The sequence below is a fragment of the Vitis vinifera genome, chromosome 13 (assembly GCF_030704535.1).
Source record: "Vitis vinifera cultivar Pinot Noir 40024 chromosome 13, ASM3070453v1".
Classification (NCBI taxonomy): domain Eukaryota; kingdom Viridiplantae; phylum Streptophyta; class Magnoliopsida; order Vitales; family Vitaceae; genus Vitis; species Vitis vinifera.
This window is the reverse complement of record NC_081817.1, coordinates 29193168-29212736: the sequence shown is the minus strand read 5'-3', so window position 1 is coordinate 29212736 and position 19569 is coordinate 29193168. Positions and strand designations below refer to the sequence as shown.

General features: G+C 38.8%; 2 protein-coding genes and 1 long non-coding RNA gene across 3 annotated transcripts; 1 reads left to right on the top strand and 2 right to left on the bottom strand.

The window, feature by feature from the left end:
- The first annotated feature begins 535 nt into the window (after nt 1-535).
- Nucleotides 536-3878, top strand: LOC109123725 (uncharacterized). Its single transcript, XR_002031510.2, has 2 exons — nt 536-1376; nt 2081-3878. It is a non-coding gene; the product is annotated as an uncharacterized LOC109123725 (long non-coding RNA).
- A 2153-nt stretch (nt 3879-6031) lies between these two features.
- LOC100252934 (G-type lectin S-receptor-like serine/threonine-protein kinase LECRK3) lies at nt 6032-9020 on the bottom strand. Its single transcript, XM_019224130.2, has one exon. The coding sequence runs from the start codon at nt 8805-8807 to the stop codon at nt 6324-6326; it is 2484 nt and encodes an 827-aa protein (XP_019079675.2). The 5' UTR covers nt 8808-9020; the 3' UTR covers nt 6032-6323.
- A 2987-nt stretch (nt 9021-12007) lies between these two features.
- On the bottom strand, nt 12008-15073 carry LOC100242459 (G-type lectin S-receptor-like serine/threonine-protein kinase LECRK3). The gene has a single exon (XM_059741525.1). It carries the CDS (start codon nt 14771-14773, stop codon nt 13115-13117), a length of 1659 nt encoding a protein of 552 aa, XP_059597508.1. The 5' UTR covers nt 14774-15073; the 3' UTR covers nt 12008-13114.
- Nucleotides 15074-19569: the final 4496 nt, after the last annotated feature.

Sequence of the window (19569 nt, the reverse complement as noted above, 5' to 3'; positions counted from 1 at the left end):
AGCCACAGTTGGATTGGCTCCCAGGGGAGGAACTTCATAATTTTCTTCCACTGCTTCCCAAACATCAAGTGCTTGTAGATGAACTGTCATTCTAACAGCCCAAGTTTCATAATTGTCTCCATCAAGAATTGATGGTGCAACTGTGAGACTTGACTCTTCCATTGCTAAATGATTTTAGAAGGTGTTTGGGTTCACTCACCTCACTGGCCCCTCAAGATAACTATGGCTCTGATACCACTTTGTTGGTATAAGATTAAATACTTATACAAAAAATATATTTTTGGGCTGCTGGAACTAATATTTTATTGATGAAGAATGCTGAATTTATACATGAACTTGTAACTTAAATGACATTAGAATAGCAGAAAATCAAACTACTAGATGATGAACAACTACTTCCTATAAAATAGAAACCAAATCTTGACCAAATAAAAAAAAGAAAATATCTAGATGTTGCAGATTTTGTGCAAGACTCCAGCTGCAATATTCAAAATTCAAATTCCAACAAATACTAAGTCAAAATTCAACACTCCCCTCTTTTTGGTTAATGCGAACAGAGTATTCTTCAACAGATTTTGCAATTTCTTCATTTTTTGTAAAATGGTATCAGAGCATTCTCCTCTGCTACTACTATTTTCTTTTTCTTTTTTTTCTAAACCTTCCTGATGGCTCCTAGAGGACAAAACAATAATCAGGTTGTTATGAGCTCCACCTCTTCTCCAATGGAAGATCTCTCCGGTCCATTTTTTTTCTCCATAATGGAGACCATCCAGGGCTTATTCTGGTTTCCCATCCTCTTCATGGCCCTAATTACAACACATGGAGTCGAGCGATGTTGATGGCTCTCACAGCAAAAAACAAAACGAGCTTCATTAACAGTAGTATTCCTCAACCTGCAATTGATTATTTGCTCTATGGAGCTTGGAATCGATGCAATAACATGGTTGATTCATGGATCTTGAACTCGGTGGCTTGGGAGATAGCTGATAGTCTTCTCTACATCTCTACTACTACAGAGATCTGGAACGACCTGAGAGAACGTTTTCATCAAACCAATGCTCCAAGGATTTTCAAAGTTAGAAAGGCTCTTATGGCTTTGAATCAGGGTGCGTTTGACGTCAACACTTATTACACTAGGCACAAGATTTTGTGGGATGAACTGAAGGAATTTCAACCTATTCTCATATGTCATTGTGGAATGATGAAAGCTTGGATGGAGTATCAACAAAAGGAATGTGTTATTTAGTTTTTAATGGGTCTCAATGACTCGTATGCTTCCACACGGGGTCAGATTTTGATGATGGACCCTTTGCCTCCAACCACCGAAGTTTTTACCCTGGTTGTTCAAGAAGAAAGACAACGTGCAGTCAATCAAGGTTTGTCACTCTCTAATGAGTCTTAGATTTTGGGTGATTCTAGCATTTCTACTACACTGCAACTTCCTTCAATTCAAAATCAAAACGAGAAAGACCTTTGTGCTCTCATTGTGGTATTCAAGGACACAACTGAAAAATGTTACAAGCTTCACAGATATCCACCGGGTTATAAAACTATAAGAAAATCGAATCCACCGAAGGTCCAAATAAATCAAACGAGCTCCAATGTACTCGATGGATCTAGGTCATCTCCACAATTGAACACTCTAACTAGTGATTAGTGTAAACAACTCATTACACTCTTGAGCTCATAGCTTCAAATTGGATCTCAAACCTTAACGGATACTCCGCAGCTTAGTCCATCTATGTCAAGCGTCAGTGGTAATCTTTCTCTCTCTCTGACCTACAGCTCTTCAACTATTTCCCCTTGTTCATGGGTGTTGGTTATTGGAGCAATGCATCATATTTGGTATGTTTTAGATTTTTTCATCAGTTCCAAACCAATTTTTAATTCTTCTGTTATGTTACCAAATGGTCATTTTGTTAGCATATCACGCATAGGATCTATTCGACTAATGGATACCATTATTCTCGCCAATGTTTTATTCATTCCCAGTTTTCATTTCAATCTGCTTTCTGTTAGTTCTCTTACACGTCAAGACTCCATTTCCATTCATTTTTCTTCCGATTCTTGTACTCTTCAGGACCACTCACAAGAGAGGAGGATTGAGATGGGTAACTGTGTTGGCAATCTCTACATTTTGAATCTAAACAACTTGCTCTCAACTTCTTCTTGTTTCTCTAGTGTTTGTAATAATATCACATTGACTCAAAAGGAATTATGACACTTTCGTTTGGGTCATCCATCTGATGTAAAACTTCAAATTTTGAAGAATGAATTAAAATTTTCACAAATTTTTGTTGATTCTTTGCCTTGCAAAACAAAAGTGTTTACCATTTGTTTCATCAAATTCTGTCTGGTCAACCTTTTAAATCTTGTGTATTGTGATATATGGGGTCCTTTTATCCCACAAACTGTAGAAGGGCATGTTATTTTTTTACCATTGTGGATGATGGCATTCGTTTTACTTGGATCTATTTGTTGAAACAAAAATCCGATGTTTTGAACATTTTTCCTGATTTTTACACTCTCATAAACACACAATTTGGTGCTAAAATTAAATCTGTGAGAACTGATAATGCCCTTGAATTAGCCTTTATAGATTTTTTTCGTTCCAAAGGCATTCATTTTTTTCATTCTTGTGTGGACACACCACAACAAAACTCTGTGGTAGAATGCAAACACCAGCATTTGTTAAATGTTGCTAGAGCCTTGCATTTTCAATCAAATGTGCCTTTAGGATATTGGAGGGATTGTGTCTTAACTTTTGCATAGCCAATTAATCGATTATCATCTCTAATTCTTTCTAACAAAACTCTTTTTGAACTCCTGTGGAATAAGAAACCATCATATAGTCACTTGAAAGGCTTTGGTTGCTTGTATTATGTCTCTACCCTTAAGCATCATCGAATAAAATTTTCTCCAAGAGCTTTGCTTGCTGTTTTTCTTGAGTATCCACCTAGGCATAAGAGATACAAACTGTTAAACCTTAGTACCAATACCGTTTTCATATAATGAGATGTTGTATTTCATGAGACTGTTTTTCCCTTCACATCTATTCCACAAGCTGCCGAATCTTCTAATTATTTTCTGACCGAGTGTTGCCATGTCGTATACTAAATGTCACTCCTCGTTACAATTCAGTTGATCAAGTGTTGATTCCACCACTACTATTACTATTCCATCTTCACAAAATCTTGGATCTTCTCGTCCCTCTCGAGTCATTAAACCTTCTTCCTATTTGAAGGGTTTCCATTGCTACTTAGTGTTCCATAATAATGTTCCCACAACTCAGCCATTTTCCCATGTTCTTAGCTATGATCGTCTTTCCTCTAACCACAAAGCCTTTGTTTGTGCCATTTCTTCTCATTTTGAACCAACCATTTATTCACAAGCTACTAAGGTTCCTGAATGGAATGAAACTATAATGGCAGAGCTGAAAGCTCTTGAAAGTAATGGGACATGAACATTGGATTAGTATGTTAGCCATATGTCAATGGAAAGCTTATTATCTTAGCTATAATATGCATTTTGAATCATTGGATTTGGAGCGAATTGGCCAGCTGGTTCAGATGGGGATATTCAACGCGTTTTGAAGACAAATTGGCATCTAATTTCAATCTTTCCTTTCTAGGTTACCCAATTTTTTTACTTTTATGCATTTTTTGTCTGGTTTCCAAAGTGAGGTGCTTTATTGTCTCATGGCATGACCCTATATAAGGCCATAACTTTGAAGGCTTCAGCAATTTATTGTGATTTTACCAATAGAATTCCAGATTTTGGTTTTCTTCTTAAACTTTGTATCTCTTTGAGTTAATTCCTGGAATTAGTGATTTGAGTGGTGAGTGTTCTCAACTCTATATCCCTTATTGTTTTCCTTAGGGTGATGTTTTCTGTATTCCTTTGTGTTGGTGATTTGGGTGGTGAGTTGATTATACCTTGTGAACTGTTGTTATTTTGTTTTCCCACCAAATTCGGTATCAGACTCTGATATGTTAAATTACTGAAGTGGGTATATGCTTAACACTGTTGAATGATTAAGAAAATGGTTTCTGTTTATTAATGTGTACACATACTTTTCCTCATTTCCAACTGGGAGGCCATTTGCTATCAGAGTTTGAGCTCAAATCCAAGTTCACAGACTTTGTTTTGTCATATAGCTCTTGGGTGGGAAACAAAAACGAGTAGCATACTGGTTATTGAATGTTGAAAAGCACAGAAATGGAAACAAGGACACAGAATTTGCAATTGAAACAGAGGGCAGTTTCAATAGTCTGAACCAAAGGGGAAGTACAAGGAGGCACAGAAACATCAACTAAGAAAATCCCATCAACATTGGCCTTCCATCATAACATGTGATCCCATATCTGTGCCTAATCTCATAGTTATGGTCCAGGCTCCCCTGATGTAAGAAGAAAAATGCCATTTTACAATTAGGAAAATGCAGAACAGAGCATGAATCAAAGGTTGCACCGAAATCAGAAATTAGACCGACGTCACAGCCAAAAGCAGACAACAAAACAAATATGAACATAAATAGTCATGAATTTTCTAAGACTTGAGATTAAACCTGAGCTCCTAGGAGCTTAAAGCCAGCAAATACATTGAGAACTGGAAATTCTGAAAAATGGTATGTGTAACAAGAAATAAATGTATTCTCTACTAGGGAGTCACTACAAGAATATCAACTTTTATTAATCAATGGATCTGCATACAATTCAATAATTAATTAGTTTAGTTGAAACTTGGCAATTAACTAATATTATTCAGCAATGATGATAACATTGAACCTTAAAAGACTCATGATCAGTCCAAAATCATGGGAAAAAAAAGCCTAAAAGAGAAGCTAAGGACAAAGAGGATGCATACAACACCACCAAAACTATGTGATTTCCCTTAAAGGATTTCATATCCACCATCATTACTCTAAAAATCATTGAATTTTTGGAGATCTGGAGTGGCTTCAACCAACTTGTCTTGTACAGAAGTTTTCCATATAAAGTTGATAACTATGGGGAAGAGAAAATTTCCAATCAAATGCAGAAGGATTTGATTAGAAATGATTGTCTGCAGTTGTCACCATGGTAAAGTTTTTGAGTTACAGACTGATTTGATTGAATTATAGGGTTGAAATTGTTACAACAATAAGTTTCTTTGGTAATATGGGGCAATAGAGCAGCATTTCTGCCACCAGGGTTTATCACTTGATCAAAAAAAAAATATTGCAATCATACAGAAATGAAGGCAGTTGAATACTTAAACTAGCATGATCAGTGCTATTATAGTGATATCCATCACCCATGTGAGTGAACAGAACTTTGATTTCTAGAAAATGCACCCATTGGAAAAAAGAAAACTCTCTTAGAACAAGCATATGTTTTCAACTGAATTTCATGATATATAGTACTTCCAAGACAACAAAGAAGAGTAGGTGCATACTGTTTTAAGATGTGTAGTTTCAGAAGGTTGAACTAAAGAAGGGCAAAGGGCAAGGAAGCACAGTCACTTCAACAACTCCTTCAAGTATCAGTATGACATTTCCCATGGAGGGCCTTATAGAAGGGCCCTCTTGGATGCACCAAATGGCACCCATCACTAACCTTTCCAGCATCCCCGTCTCATTTCTTGCTTCATCATCATTCTTCACTAGCTTATCCGATCTGTACCCTCTATAGCAATCATAAGCCCAGTCAATAAGCATTGCTTCCTCTTCATTTTTGGTTTGTGAATCTACGCCCTTCCTGCAACTGATGATCTCCAGCAACATAACCCCACGCCTGGGTTGTTCCTGAACCATTCTGGTACGATATATCATTTGGTCCCTCTGACGGTTCTAGGGGTTCTAGGGGTCCGAGTTTGATCTCTCATCAGAAGCTTTGCTGGTCCAAAGTCAGAAATGAATTTGTTAAAGATTAACTACTAGGTATGCTTAATGTAAGAGAGCAGGAAGTTGATAACCCAAAAATGCATCTCTGAGCAGCTAACACACATTAAAAAAGATTAAAAAAAAAGTTTAGACCAAAGAGCAGAGGGATGTAACAAGAAAAGTGCCATTTCACGAGGTTGCACCCAAATCAGAATTTTTCATCAATGTCACTGCTAAAAGCAGAAAACAAACAAATACAAACATAAATAATCATAAAAATTATAAGACCCTTAATATTGAACCTAATCTTCTTGGAGCTTAAAGCTAGAAATTACATGGGCGAACTTGAAATTCCTGAAAAACAGTATCTAGAACAAGCATGACTATCTGAATTCTAGAACAGAGCTTCCACGAGAGAATAAAGGAAAGTACTATGTTGATGGTGAGTGGTTTTGTAGTTTCAGCGGATTGAAGTAGAGGGGAAAGGACATGGGGGCATGGGAACTTCAACAACTCCTTCAAGCATCTGTGTGACATTTCTCATGGAAGGCCTTAGAGAAGGGTCCTCTTGAATGCACCAAATTGCTACCATCACTAGCTTCTCCAGCCTCCTCATGTCGTTTCTAGCATCATCATCATTCTCCACTAGCTTATCCAATCTGTGACCTCTATAGCAATCATAAGCCCAATCAGTGAGGATGGCTTCCTCTTCATTTTCTGTTTGGAAATCAATGCACTTCCTGCAACTAATGATCTCTAGTAACATGACTCCATAACTATAAACGTCCACTTTTGCTGTAATTGGCTTGCTCCTGAACCATTCTGGTGCGACATATCCTTTGGTCCCTCTAATGGCTGTAAGTGTCCGAGTTTGATCACTCATCAGAAGCTTTGCCAATCCAAAATCTGAAATCCTTGCTGTGAACGAATCATCCAAGAGGACATTTTGGGGCTTGATGTCACAGTGGATGATTTGTGTGCTACACTCCTCGTGCAAGTACATGAGCCCTCGTGCAACCCCAAATGCCATCTGGGTTCTTATTTTCCAGTCCGGAGCTGAACTTCCAAAGAGGAAGCTAGCCAATGTGCCATTGCACATGAACTCATAGACCAAAAGCTTGTGTGGCCCTTCATCACAAAATCCAATCAATCTTACTAAATTCTTGTGATGGGTCATTGCTATTGTCCTCACTTCTGTTTTGAATTCCCTCTCACCCTCTTGGACTAACTTGTCTAACTTCTTAACAGCTACTTGAGTTCCTGAACTTGATGATGACAACACTCCTTTATAAACAGTGCCAAAAGCACCTCTTCCAAGTTCTTCTCTGAACCCATCTGCAGCTTGCTTGAGTTCTTCGTAAGTAAAAGAGCGTATATTTGTTTCCAAAATACTGGATGCCCTTGTAAGTTCACGTCTCTTTTGGCTTGGGTAAGATCTAACCAGAGAAATTGCTGCCACAAGTAGGAAGTTGAGAAATACAGAGCTACCTAGAAGAATTGACCCCACAAGAATAAAGGTTCCTTGTTCTTTCTTCTTCTCCCTGATTGGATCCCGAAAAGGGGTCTCACCTGAAAAAGCGTCATACCTTGGCACTTTAACAAGAGTCTTCCCACGAGTACTCCAATCCACCCTTCCATTTGAAAGTGGCATTTTCTTCTTCCTGCAGGTGCCTTCTTTATGGACAGCCACCACACAATTGCAGTCATATAAGCAGGATGTCCAGCAGAGGTCTTCACTTAGGGACTCCTTCTTTTCAAAGTTTGCAGAAGAAGGCCAAAATAAGTTCGACACCTCACGCTTTTGGTATAAATCCTCCATATTTGAACCTCCTGCTTCACATTTTTGTGTTAGGTTATGCTTGCAGCCATTGAGTTTATTATGTGGATCAGCAGGGAAAAACCCCGGAAGGCACTCACAAGCAGGCCTTCCACTTGAGTCAGGTACGCAGTAACTGTTAAAGCCACAACTCCCACCGCCCAAATCGCCCCCAATCTCGGAGCAAATGTCTTTTGGGACATACCAGAACGGAACCCAGCTTCCATTGCTCTGGAGCTTGGGCCGAGTATATATTCTAAAAACCCCATCAAAATCCAATGTTGCTCGGTAGTAATAACCTCCGGTTGATTCTGCGCTTCCTGACTTGAGGGTAACATTATCTCCGCTTTGTAGAACGACATAGAGGTGGCCTAACTCATCAAAAATCACCCGTTCACCAGAATTGCTCCTATTTGCAGCATCATAGGTTTTGCTCCAATAATAAGCATCATATGCAGTATTTGTTTGCAGGTCAAAGGTGTTAAGTACAAGATTTCCATCAGGCAGCAAACGGAGCTGGAACCTCCCCTTTGAGTAGTTGCTTTCAGCTTGGCGAGAAGACACTGTGCCACCAATTTCCAGCACTTGAGTTGGCAAGACGGTGTCCACAGGATTCTTGAAGCTCTCCCATACATGAGTAGAATTTTGATCCCCATTTACAAGAGCAAAGTTGCCTGCATCGAGCATGTATGCATGAGTGACCCCGTTGAGAGTGGTCTGGGGTCTCCAGATCTCATCCCCTTTTGGATCATTCAGTATGAGCTGACCATCAGAGGTGAGTTCAACTTTTGATCCTTCTGGTGCCGGATTATCTCCATTTGCATACCAAGCTAATGTTTTCTCTGGTATTTTGTCAAACCAGATGGCAAGCAAGAAAAGGTTTTGATTGCCAAGTTGGTGAAATCCAAAGGCGAATTCACCAGAAGGCGATCTCCATGAGGAAGAGTTATCAGAGGCAATAAGGGATGAACCCAAACGAATTTCAGGATTAGCTTGAGAAAATACAGAAGGCCAAGATGGGAGAACAAAGAGTAACAAGAGCACGGCATGCTGAAACATAGGAAAACCCATTGGCAAAGAATTCGGGTAACTGATCAAAACCGCTAGGCAGAAATTGGTGTAAAACATATAACAATCTGCACAAGTGGGAAAGATTTTGACTTGGTCAGATCATCAGTACACAGTTTTCATAGCTAACAAGAACGCGGAATCATTACAATTCAAAGTCATCCACATCTATTTGAATGAGTTGAAATCAGTTTACTTTGGAGTCAAGTTGGCATCTGTCTTGGGCAATGACTCTGACACGGGAGTGTCCCAACACAGATTCTGAAAATAAACTGAAAGAGTTGTAAATTCTTACTCTAGTAGCATGAGCAGGATTTCTGAAACTAAGGGCAACTTTGAGAATTTACTGGGAACAAAAGGTGCTGAATTAGTATGTCAACCATAAGTCAACGGAAAGCTTATTGTCTTAACTATCACATGCATTTTGAATCAGTGGATCTGGAGCGAATTGTCCAGCTGGTTCAGAGGGGGATATTCAACGCGTTTTGATGACAAATTGGCATCTAATTTCAATCTTTCCTTTCTAGGTTACCCAATTTTTTGGGAGAATTATGTTTTGAGGGTAGATGGGGCTCAAATTAACAAAAGGTTCATATAACTCTTCAAATTGAGTTGAAGGGTATATTTGTCCATTACTATTTCATATCCTTCAACTCAATTTGAAGAGTTATATGAACCTTTTATTAATTTGAGCCCCCATCTACCCCCAAAACATAATTCTCCCCAATTTTTTTACTTTTATGCATTATTTGTCTAGTTTCCAAAGTGAGGTGCTTAATTGTCTCATGGCATGACCCTATATAAGGCCACAACTTTGAAGGCTTCAGCAATTTATTGTGATTTTACCAATAGAATTCCAGATTTTGGTTTTCTTCTTAAACTTTGTATCTCTTAGAGTTAATTCCTGGAATTAGTTATTTGAGTGGTGAGTGTTCTCAACTCTATATCCCTTATTGTTTTCCTTAGGGTGATGTTTTCTGTATTCCTTTGTGTTGGTGATTTGGGTGGTGAGTTGATTATACCTTGTGAACTGTTGTTATTTTGTTTTCCCACCAAATTCGGTATCAGACTCTGATATGTTAAATTACTGAAGTGGGTATATGCTTAACACTGTTGAATGATTAAGAAAATGGTTTCTGTTTATTAATGTGTACACATACTTTTCCTCATTTCCAACTGGGAGGCCATTTGCTATCAGAGTTTGAGCTCAAATCCAAGTTCACAGACTTTAGTTGTCATATAGCTCTCGGGTGGGAAACAAAAACGAGTAGCGTACTGGTTATTGAATGTTGAAAAGCACAGAAATGGAAACAAGGACACAGAATTTGCAATTGAAACAGAGGGCAGTTTCAATAGTCTGAACCAAAGGGGAAAGTACAAGGAGGCACAGAAACATCAACTAAGAAAATCCAATCAACATTGGCCCTTCCATCACAACATTTGATCCCATTTCTGTGCCTAATCTCATAGTTATGGTCCAGGCTCCGCTGATGTAAGAAGAAAAATGCCATTTCACAAATTGGAAAATGCAGAACAGAGCTTGAATCAATTAGATCGATGTCACAGCGAAAAGCAGACAAGAAACAAATAAGAACATAAATAATCATGAAAATTCTAATACTTAAGATTAAACCTGAGCTCCTAGGAGCTTAAAGGCAGCAAATACATTGAGAACTGGAAATTCTGAAAAATAGTATGTGTGACAAGAATAAGCGTCTGTGTTCTATAGCAGAACTTTCAAGAGAGAATAAAGAAAAGTAAGGAGTGGTGTAAGTACTATCTTAATGCTTGCAAGAGACAATATTGACTAGGGATCAAAATTTGAATAAAATTCTGGGCAGAACAAAGGTTAGTAGAATTATCTCAAAATGTTAGATTTTGACCTTGCAACTATTAATGTATTCTGCACTAGGGGGCCACTACAAGAATATCAACTTTTATTAATCAATGGATCTGCATACAATTCAATAATTAAGGAGTTTAGTTGAAACTTGGCAATTAACTAATATTATTCAGCAATGATGATAACATTGAATCTTAAAAGACTCATGATCATTCCAAAATCATGGGAAAAAAAGCCTAAAAGAGAAGCTAAGGGCAAAGAAGATGCATACAACAAAACCAAAACTATGTGATTTCCCTTAAAGGATTTCATATCCACCATCATTACTCTAAAAATCATTGAATTTTTGGAGATCTGGAGAGGCTTCAAGCAACTTGTCTTGCACAGAAGTTTTCCATATAAAGTTGATAATTATGGGGAAGAGAAAATTTCCAATCAAATGCAGAAGGATTTGATTAGAAATGATTGTCTGCAGTTGTCACCATGGTAAAGTTTTTGAGTTATAGACAGATTTGATTGAATTATAGGGTTGAAATTGTTACAACAATAAGTTTCTTTGGTAATATGGGGCAATAGAGACAGCATTTCTATCACCAGAGTTTATCACTTAAGAAAAAAAAAATTACCATCATATAGAAATGAAGGCAGTTGAACACTTAAACTAGCATGATCAATGCTATTATAGTGATATTCATCACCCATGTGAGTGAACAGAACTTTGATTTCTAGAAAATGCACCCATTGGAAAAAAGAAAACACTCTTAGAACAAGCATATATTTTCAACTGAATTTCATGATATATATAATTTCCAAACAGCAAAGAAGAGTTTTTAAGGATGTGTAGTTTCAGAAGGTTGAACTAAAGGGGGAAAAGGCAAGGGAGCACAATAACTTCGACAACTCTTCAAGTATCAGTATGACATTTCCCTTGGAGGGCCTTAAAGAAGGTCTTCTTGGATGCACCAAATGGCACTCATCACTAGCCTCTTCAGCATCCCCATGTCATTTCTTGCTTCATCATCATTCTTCACTAACTTATCCAATCTGTACATAGAAATCATAAGTCCTATCAATAAATATTGCTTCCTCTTCATTTCTGGGTTGTGAATCTACACTCTTATTGCAACTGATGATCTCCAGTAACATAACCCCATGTATAAACATCCACTTTTGCTGTAATTGGCTTCTCCTGAACCATTCTGGTGCGATGTATCATTTGGTCCCTCTGACGGCTGTAAGGGTCTGAGTTTGATCTCTCATCAGAAGCTTGGCTAGTCTGAATTTAGAAATGAATGTGTTAAAGATTAGCTATTACGTATGCCTAATGTAAGAGAACAGAAAATTGATAACCCAAAAATGCAACACTGAGCAGCTAACACACATTCAAAAAGGTTAAAACAAAGAGCAGAGGGATGTACCAAGAAAAATGTCATTTCAAAAATAGAAAATTTCATTACAGAGTTTGATATAAAGGTTCCACCCAAATCAGAACATTTCATTAATATCACTGCTAAAAGCAGAAAAGAAACAAATACAAACATAAATAATCATAAAAATTCTAAGACCTTGAGATTAAACCTGAGCTTGTTGGAGCTTAGAGCTAGAAATTACATGGGCGAACTTGAAATTCTGAAAAACAGTCTCTAAAACAAGCATGAGCATCTAATTCTAGAACAGAACTTCAAAGAGAGAATAAAGGAAAGTACTATATATGGTGAGTGGTTTTGTTGTTTCAGCAGATTGACTTAGAGGGGAAAGGGCATGGGGGCATGGGAACTTCAACAACTCCTTCAAGCATCTGTGTGACATTTCTCATGGAGGGCCTTAGGGAAGGGTCCTCTTGAATGCACCAAATTGCTACCATCACTAGCTTCTCCAGCCTCCTCATGTCGCTTCTCGCATCATCATCATTCTCCACTAGCTTATCCAATCTGTGACCTCTATAGCAATCATAAGCCCAATCAATGAGGATCGTTTCCTCTTCATTTTCTGTTTGGAAATCAATGCACTTCCTACAGCTAATGATCTCCAGTAACATGACCCCATAACTATAAACATCTACTTTTGCTGTGATTGGCTTGTTCCTGAACCACTCTGGTGCGACGTACCCTTTTGTCCCTCTGATGGCTGTCAGTGTCCGAGTTTGATCACTCATCAAAAGCTTTGCCAATCCAAAATCTGAAATCCTTGCTGTAAATGAATCATCCAGTAGGACATTTTGGGGCTTGATGTCACAGTGGATGATCTGTGTGCTACACTCCTCGTGTAAGTACATGAGCCCTCTTGCAATCCCAAATGCCATCTGGGTTCTCATTTTCCAGTCAGGCATTGAACTTCCAAAAAGGAAGCTAGCCAATGTGCCATTGCACATTAACTCATAGACCAAAAGCTTGTCTGGCCCTTCATCACAGAGTCCAATCAACCTCACTAAGTTCTTATGATGGGTCATTGCTATTGTCCTCACTTCGGATTTGAATTCTCTCTCACCCTCCTGCCCTAACTTGTCTAACTTCTTAACTGCTACTTAAATTTCCGAACTTGATGATGACAAGACTCCTTTATACACAGTGCCAAAAGCACCTCTTCCAAGTTCTTCTCTGAACCCATCCGTGGCTTGTTTGAGTTCTTCATAAGTGAAAGAGCGTATGTTTGTTTCCAAAATACTTGATGATCTGATGAGTTTATGTCTCTTTTGGCTTGAAGAAGATCTAACCAGAGAAATTAATGCTGCAAGTAGGAAGTTCAGAAATACAGAGCTACCTAGAAGAATTGACCCCACCAGAATCAAGGTTCCTTGATCTTTCTTCTTCCCCCTGATTGGATCCTGCAAAGGAGGCATACCAGAAGAAGCGTCATACTTTGGCACTTTGATCATAGTCTTCCCATGGATACTCCAATTCGCCCTTCCATTCGAAAGTGGCATTTTCTTCTTCCAGCAGGTGCCTTCGTTATGGACAGCCACTACACAGTTGCAGTCATATAAGCATGACTTCCAGCAGACATCTTCATTTAAGGAATCCTTCTTTTCAAAGTTTGCAGAATAAGGCCAAAATAAGTTCGACACCTCACGCTTTTGGTATAAATCCTCTGGATTTGAACCTCCTGCTTCACATTTTTGTGTCAGGTTATGCTTGCAGCCATCTAGTTTATTATCTGGATCAACAGGGAAAAACCCAGGAAGGCACTCACAAGTGGGCCTTCCATTTTTGTCATATACGCAGTAGCTGTTAAAGCCACAACTCCCACCACCCAACTCACCCCGAATCTCAGAGCAAATGTCTTTTGGAACATGCCAGGACTGAACCCAGCTTCCGTTGTTCTGGAGCTTGGACCGAGTATATATTCTGAAAACCCCATCAAAATCCAGTGTTGCTCGGTAGTAATAACCCCCAGTTGATTCTGCACTTCCTGACTTGAGGATAACATTTTCTCCGCTTTGTAGAACAACATAGAGGCGGCCTGACTCATCAAAAATCACCCGTTCACCAGAATTGCTCCTATTTGCAGCATCATAGGTGTTGCTCCAATAATAAGCATCATATGCAGTATTTGTTTGCAGGTCGAAGGTGTTAAGTACAAGATTTCCATTAGGCAGCAAACGGAGCTGGAACCTCCCCTTTGAGTAGTTGCTTTCAGCTTGGCGAGAAGACACTGTGCCACCAATTTCCAGCACTTGAGTTGGCAAGACGGTGTCCGCAGGATTCTTGAAGCTCTCCCATACATGAGTAGAATTTTGATCCCCATTCACAAGAGCAAAGTTGCCAGCATCGAGCATGTATGCATGAGTGACCCCGTTGAGAGTGGTCTGGGGTCTCCAGATCTCATCCCCTTTTGGATCATTTAGTATGAGCTGACCATCAGAGGTGAGTTCAACTTTTGATCCTTCTGGTGCCGGATTATCTCCATTTGCATACCAAGCTAATGTTTTCTCTGGTATTTTGTCAAACCAGATGGCAAGCAAGAAAAGGTTTTGATTGCCAAGTTGGTAAAATCCAAAGGCGAATTCACCAGAAGGCGATCTCCATGGGGAAGAGTTATCAGAGGCAACAAGGGATGAACCCAAATGAATTTCACGATTAGCTTGAGAAAATACCAAAGGCCAAGATGGTAGAACAAAGAGTAACAAGAGCCTAGCATGAAGTATGGGAAAAGCCATTGGCATAGAATTAGAGTTACAGATCATAACATATAATAATCTGAACAAGTGGGAAAGCTTTTATCTTGGTCAGATCATCAGTATACAATTTCGACAGCAAACAAGAACACAGAATCATCAGTTTACAAAGCCATCCACTTCTTTTTGTTTGAGTGATCCCAGTTGACTAGAAGTCAAGTTGGCATCTGTTTTGGGCAATGATTCTATGTTTTGGTAGAATTTAATTCTCATACCAAAACACTATTGAATTATTGAGAAAATGGTTGTCATTTTTTGCTATGTCATCTGATGGGACTTATCTTTTTGACTATGTTAACACCTACTTTTCCCCATTTGCTATCAGAGTTTGAGCTGTAATCCAAAGTTAACAGACCTTGGTGTTCATATAGCTCTCTACTAGGAAACAAAAACGAGTAGCATACGTTAGAAAAGTGGAATATTAGTTGATGAATGTTGAAAAGTACAGAAATGGAAGCAATGACATGGTATTTGCAACAGAAACAGAGGGCAGTTTCAATAGGCTGAACTAAAGGGCAAAGGACACGGAAGCAAAGAAACATCAAGGCGAGGCCTTAATGCATCTGTGTGACATTTCTCACGGAAGGCCTTAAAGAAGGGTCTTCTTGGATGCACCAAATTGATACCTTACATTAACCTCTCTGGCCTCCTCATATAACATGATCCCATAACTATAAACATCTGCTTTTGCTGTAGTTGGCTTGTTCCCGAAACAATCTGATCCAACATATCCTATGGTCCCTCTGATGGTTGAAAGCCCATCAGAAGCTTTGCCAATCCAAGTTCTGACATCCTTACTCTGAATGAATCATCCAGGAGTACATTTTGGGGCTTGATATCACAGTGGATGATGTTGTGCTACACCCATTGTGCAAGTACATGAGGCCTCTTGCAATCTCAAATTCCAACTGGGTTCTTATTTTCCAGTCGGGCACCAAACTTCCAAAGAGGAAGCTACCCAATGTGCCATTGCACATGAGCTCATAGAGCAAAAGCTTGTGTGGCCCTTCATCACAGAATCCAATCAATCGCAATGGATTCTTGTGATGAGTCATTGCTATTGTACTTGCTTCTGTTTCGAATTCCCTCTCGCCTTCTGGCACCAACTTGTCTTGTTGGTATAAGATTAAATACTTATACAAAAAATATATTTTTGGGCTGCTGGAACTCTTTTTTTTTTATTGATGAAGAATGCTGAATTTATACATGAACTTGTAACTTAAATGACATTAGAATAGCAGAAAATCAAGCTACTAGATGATGAACAACTACTTCCTATAAAATAGAAACCAAATCTTGACCAAATAAAAATAAGAAAATATCTAGATGTTGCAGATTTTGTGCAAGACTCCAGCTGCAATATTCAAAATTCAAATTCCAGCAAATACTAAGTCAAAATTCAACACTCCTCCTTGACTTCGTAGATGCAAACTCCAAGTCTTGCACGTAGACACTCAAACCAAACTTCGAAAGGGGTCTGCTTCTTTAACACTTTTGTTGGCAATATGTTCAGAAAATATACTGCTCTACTTGCAGTTTTAGCCCAAAATTGTTTGCATTCCATTTCAAGGATGGCATTTTTTGAGATCCACCAACATCAGTATGCACCAGTTGCAATTTTTGGGTTGCTCTCCGGGATATTTTCTTTGGAAAGGGAAGTTTAGTTTGCTTCCCATATTGACAAGTAGCACATATAGGAAGATCTTTTTCTAAGTCAGGAAGTCCTTCAACTATTTGATTTTTCTTCATGTAGAGCACATCATCATGATGAAAGTGCTCGACCCTTCTGTCCCAAAACATTGTTGTGCTATCCTGTTGTAAAATAGCAGTATGCTCATCTTCCAGTAAATTCAAGGCAAAACTCTTGCCCTTCATTTTTATGTTGAACACCTCTTTGCCTTCAGCATCCTTGATAATGCAATTCCTATCTTCAAAATAAACTTTAAATTCTTTCTCAACGAGTTGTCCAACACTGAGTAAGTTTTGGTCAATGTCAGGCACAAACAAAACATCATAAATGAGTTTCAAACCTGTTTGGCTTTCGATAGCAACCGTTCCTTTGCCCTTCACTGGAATATACTCACCATTTCCAATTCTGACTTTGGAAATAGTTGTTCTATCAAGTTCTCTAAAGAGATCTTGATTATTTGTCATGTGGTTTGTACAACCACTATCCACAAGCCAGCTTTTAGAGGTGCTTTTATTAGCAAAACACGTTGCTGCAAACAATTGCTCCTCCTGGCAATAGTCAACTGCTGCACTAGTTTCTTCCTGCTGTTGATTTTTGCAAATCCTCTCCACATGTCCTTGTTTACCACACTTGTTGCATTTCACATCTGGTCTCCACCAACATTTTTGTGGAGAATGATTTGTCTTCTTGCAATGAGGACAAGGTGGAAAAACTCCATTTTTCTGGTTGTTGCCACACGACTTGTTGTTGTTCACCTTTCCATTTTTATGGCCTGCATTTTTCTGCATTCTTACTTGAAATGCTCCTTCTGCAGTATCTCCTTGTCTCATGAGTCTTCTTTGTTCCACAGCCTCCAAGGAATGTAATAATTCTGTCAAGCTAATAGTTGACAGATCTTTTGAATTCTCCAAAGAGGAAATTGTAGCTTCATATTTCTCAGGAAGTGTAACCAATATCTTTTGAACAATCTTCTCATTGGAAAATTCTTTTCCAAGCATCCTAACTTTGTCTGCTATTGAAAGAAGTTGTGCAGCATAGTCTTTAACAGCATCAGACTCCCTCATTTTCTTCATTTCAAATTCTCGAATCAAGTTCATCACCTGCATGTTCTTGATTCTTTCATCTCCTTTGTATTCCTCCTTGAGATACTCCCAAATTTCTGCAGCTGAATCAATTTTCATGATTTTGATGAAAATTGATGGTGAAACTGCAGCAAACAAGCAAGCTTTCGCTTTAGCCTTTCTTGTCCTTCTTTCTTTATGCAACTTCATTTGAGCCACAGTTGGATTGGCTCCTAGGGGAGGAACTTCATAATTTTCTTCCACTGCTTCCCAAACATCAAGTGCTTGTAGATGAACTGTCATTCTAACAGCCCAAGTTTCATAATTGTCTCCATCAAGAATTGATGGTGCAACTGTGAGACTTGACTCTTCCATTGCTAAATGATTTTAGAAGGTGTTTGGGTTCACTCACCTCACTGGCCCCTCAAGATAACTATGGCTCTGATACCACTTTGTTGGTATAAGATTAAATACTTATACAAAAAATATATTTTTGGGCTGCTGGAACTCTTTTTTTTTTATTGATGAAGAATGCTGAATTTATACATGAACTTGTAACTTAAATGACATTAGAATAGCAGAAAATCAAGCTACTAGATGATGAACAACTACTTCCTATAAAATAGAAACCAAATCTTGACCAAATAAAAATAAGAAAATATCTAGATGTTGCAGATTTTGTGCAAGACTCCAGCTGCAATATTCAAAATTCAAATTCCAGCAAATACTAAGTCAAAATTCAACATGTCTAACTTCTTCACTGCCACTTAAGTTTCTGAACTGGATGATGACGACGACCCTCCTTTATACACAATGCCAAAGGCACCCCTTCCAAGTTTTTCTCCGAACCATCATGGCTTGTTTGAGTTTTTCAGTAGTGAAAGAGCGTATGTTTGTTTCCAAAATGCTTGATGTTCTTGTAAGTTCATGTCTCTATTGGCTTGGATGAGATCTAAGCAGAGAAATTGCAGCTGCAAGTAGGAAGTTGAGAAATTCCGAGCTAACTAAAAGAATTGACTCCACACTGATCAGAGTTCCTTGATCTTTCTTCTCCCTTTTTGTAATCTGAAGAGGAAGCTCGCCTGAAGAATTGCCATGTTTTGGCACTTCAATGGAAGTCTTCCCAGGGATACACTCCTGTCCACCCTCCCATTCGAAAGTTGGTCTTCCATTTGAGTCAGGTATGCAATAGCTGTTAAAAGCCACAGCTACCACCCCCAAATCTCCCTGAATCTCAGAGCAAATGTCCTTTGAGACGTACCATGACTGAACCCAGCTTCCATTGCTCTGGACCTTGGGGCGAGTATATATTCTGAAAACCCCATCAAAATTCAGTGCTGCCCGGTAGTAGCAATCTCTGGTTGAATCTGCACTTCCTGACTTGAGGTTAACACTCCTTCAATTTCGCTGAACAACAACATAAAGGCGACCAGACTGATCAAAAATCACCCGTTCACCAGAATTGCTGCTATTTCCAGGTTGAAGGTGTCAAGCACAACATTTTCATCAGGCAGCATAAGGAGCTGAAACCTCCCTTTTTGAGTAGTTGCCTTCAGCATAAGCAAACCCATTAACACCAGACTCAGCTTTCCATATCACCTGGCCCTGTGAACCCCATTACTTGCAGATGGACAGCTCTCCCTCCTAACCATATGCTAGATAAAATCCCTGAGGGTGATTTCCATGAAAAGAGCCATCAGAAGCCAGGAGAGACGACCCCAAACTAACATTATACTTGGTTTCAGCAACAGCAAGAAATGGTAGAACAAAGAGAGGCAAGAGGCAGCCCTGGCCAAGAAGAGGACAAGCCACATTGTTAGAGAGAAAAGCCAGTTGATTGCAGAGAACCCACGAGCAGATTTGAAGACTACGTCAATGGAAAGCTACTGAATCCATTATCTCGCTTACATATTGTTTGGCAACGTTTTCCATAAGGGTACCTTATGATCGCTCTTTTTTATTTAAGAAAGCCGATTTCAAATGTTAAAACCTCTGTTGGTACCCATGTGATACTGTGGCATTTTCCTTTATCATTATATTTGGTTCTAGAAAAT

Excerpts from the sequence above, each read along its gene's own strand:
- LOC100252934 (XM_019224130.2), bottom strand. The coding sequence starts at position 8,807 with ATGTTTTACACCAATTTCTGCCTAGCGGTTTTGATCAGTTACCCGAAT.
- LOC100242459 (XM_059741525.1), bottom strand. The coding sequence starts at position 14,773 with ATGATCTGTAACTCTAATTCTATGCCAATGGCTTTTCCCATACTTCAT.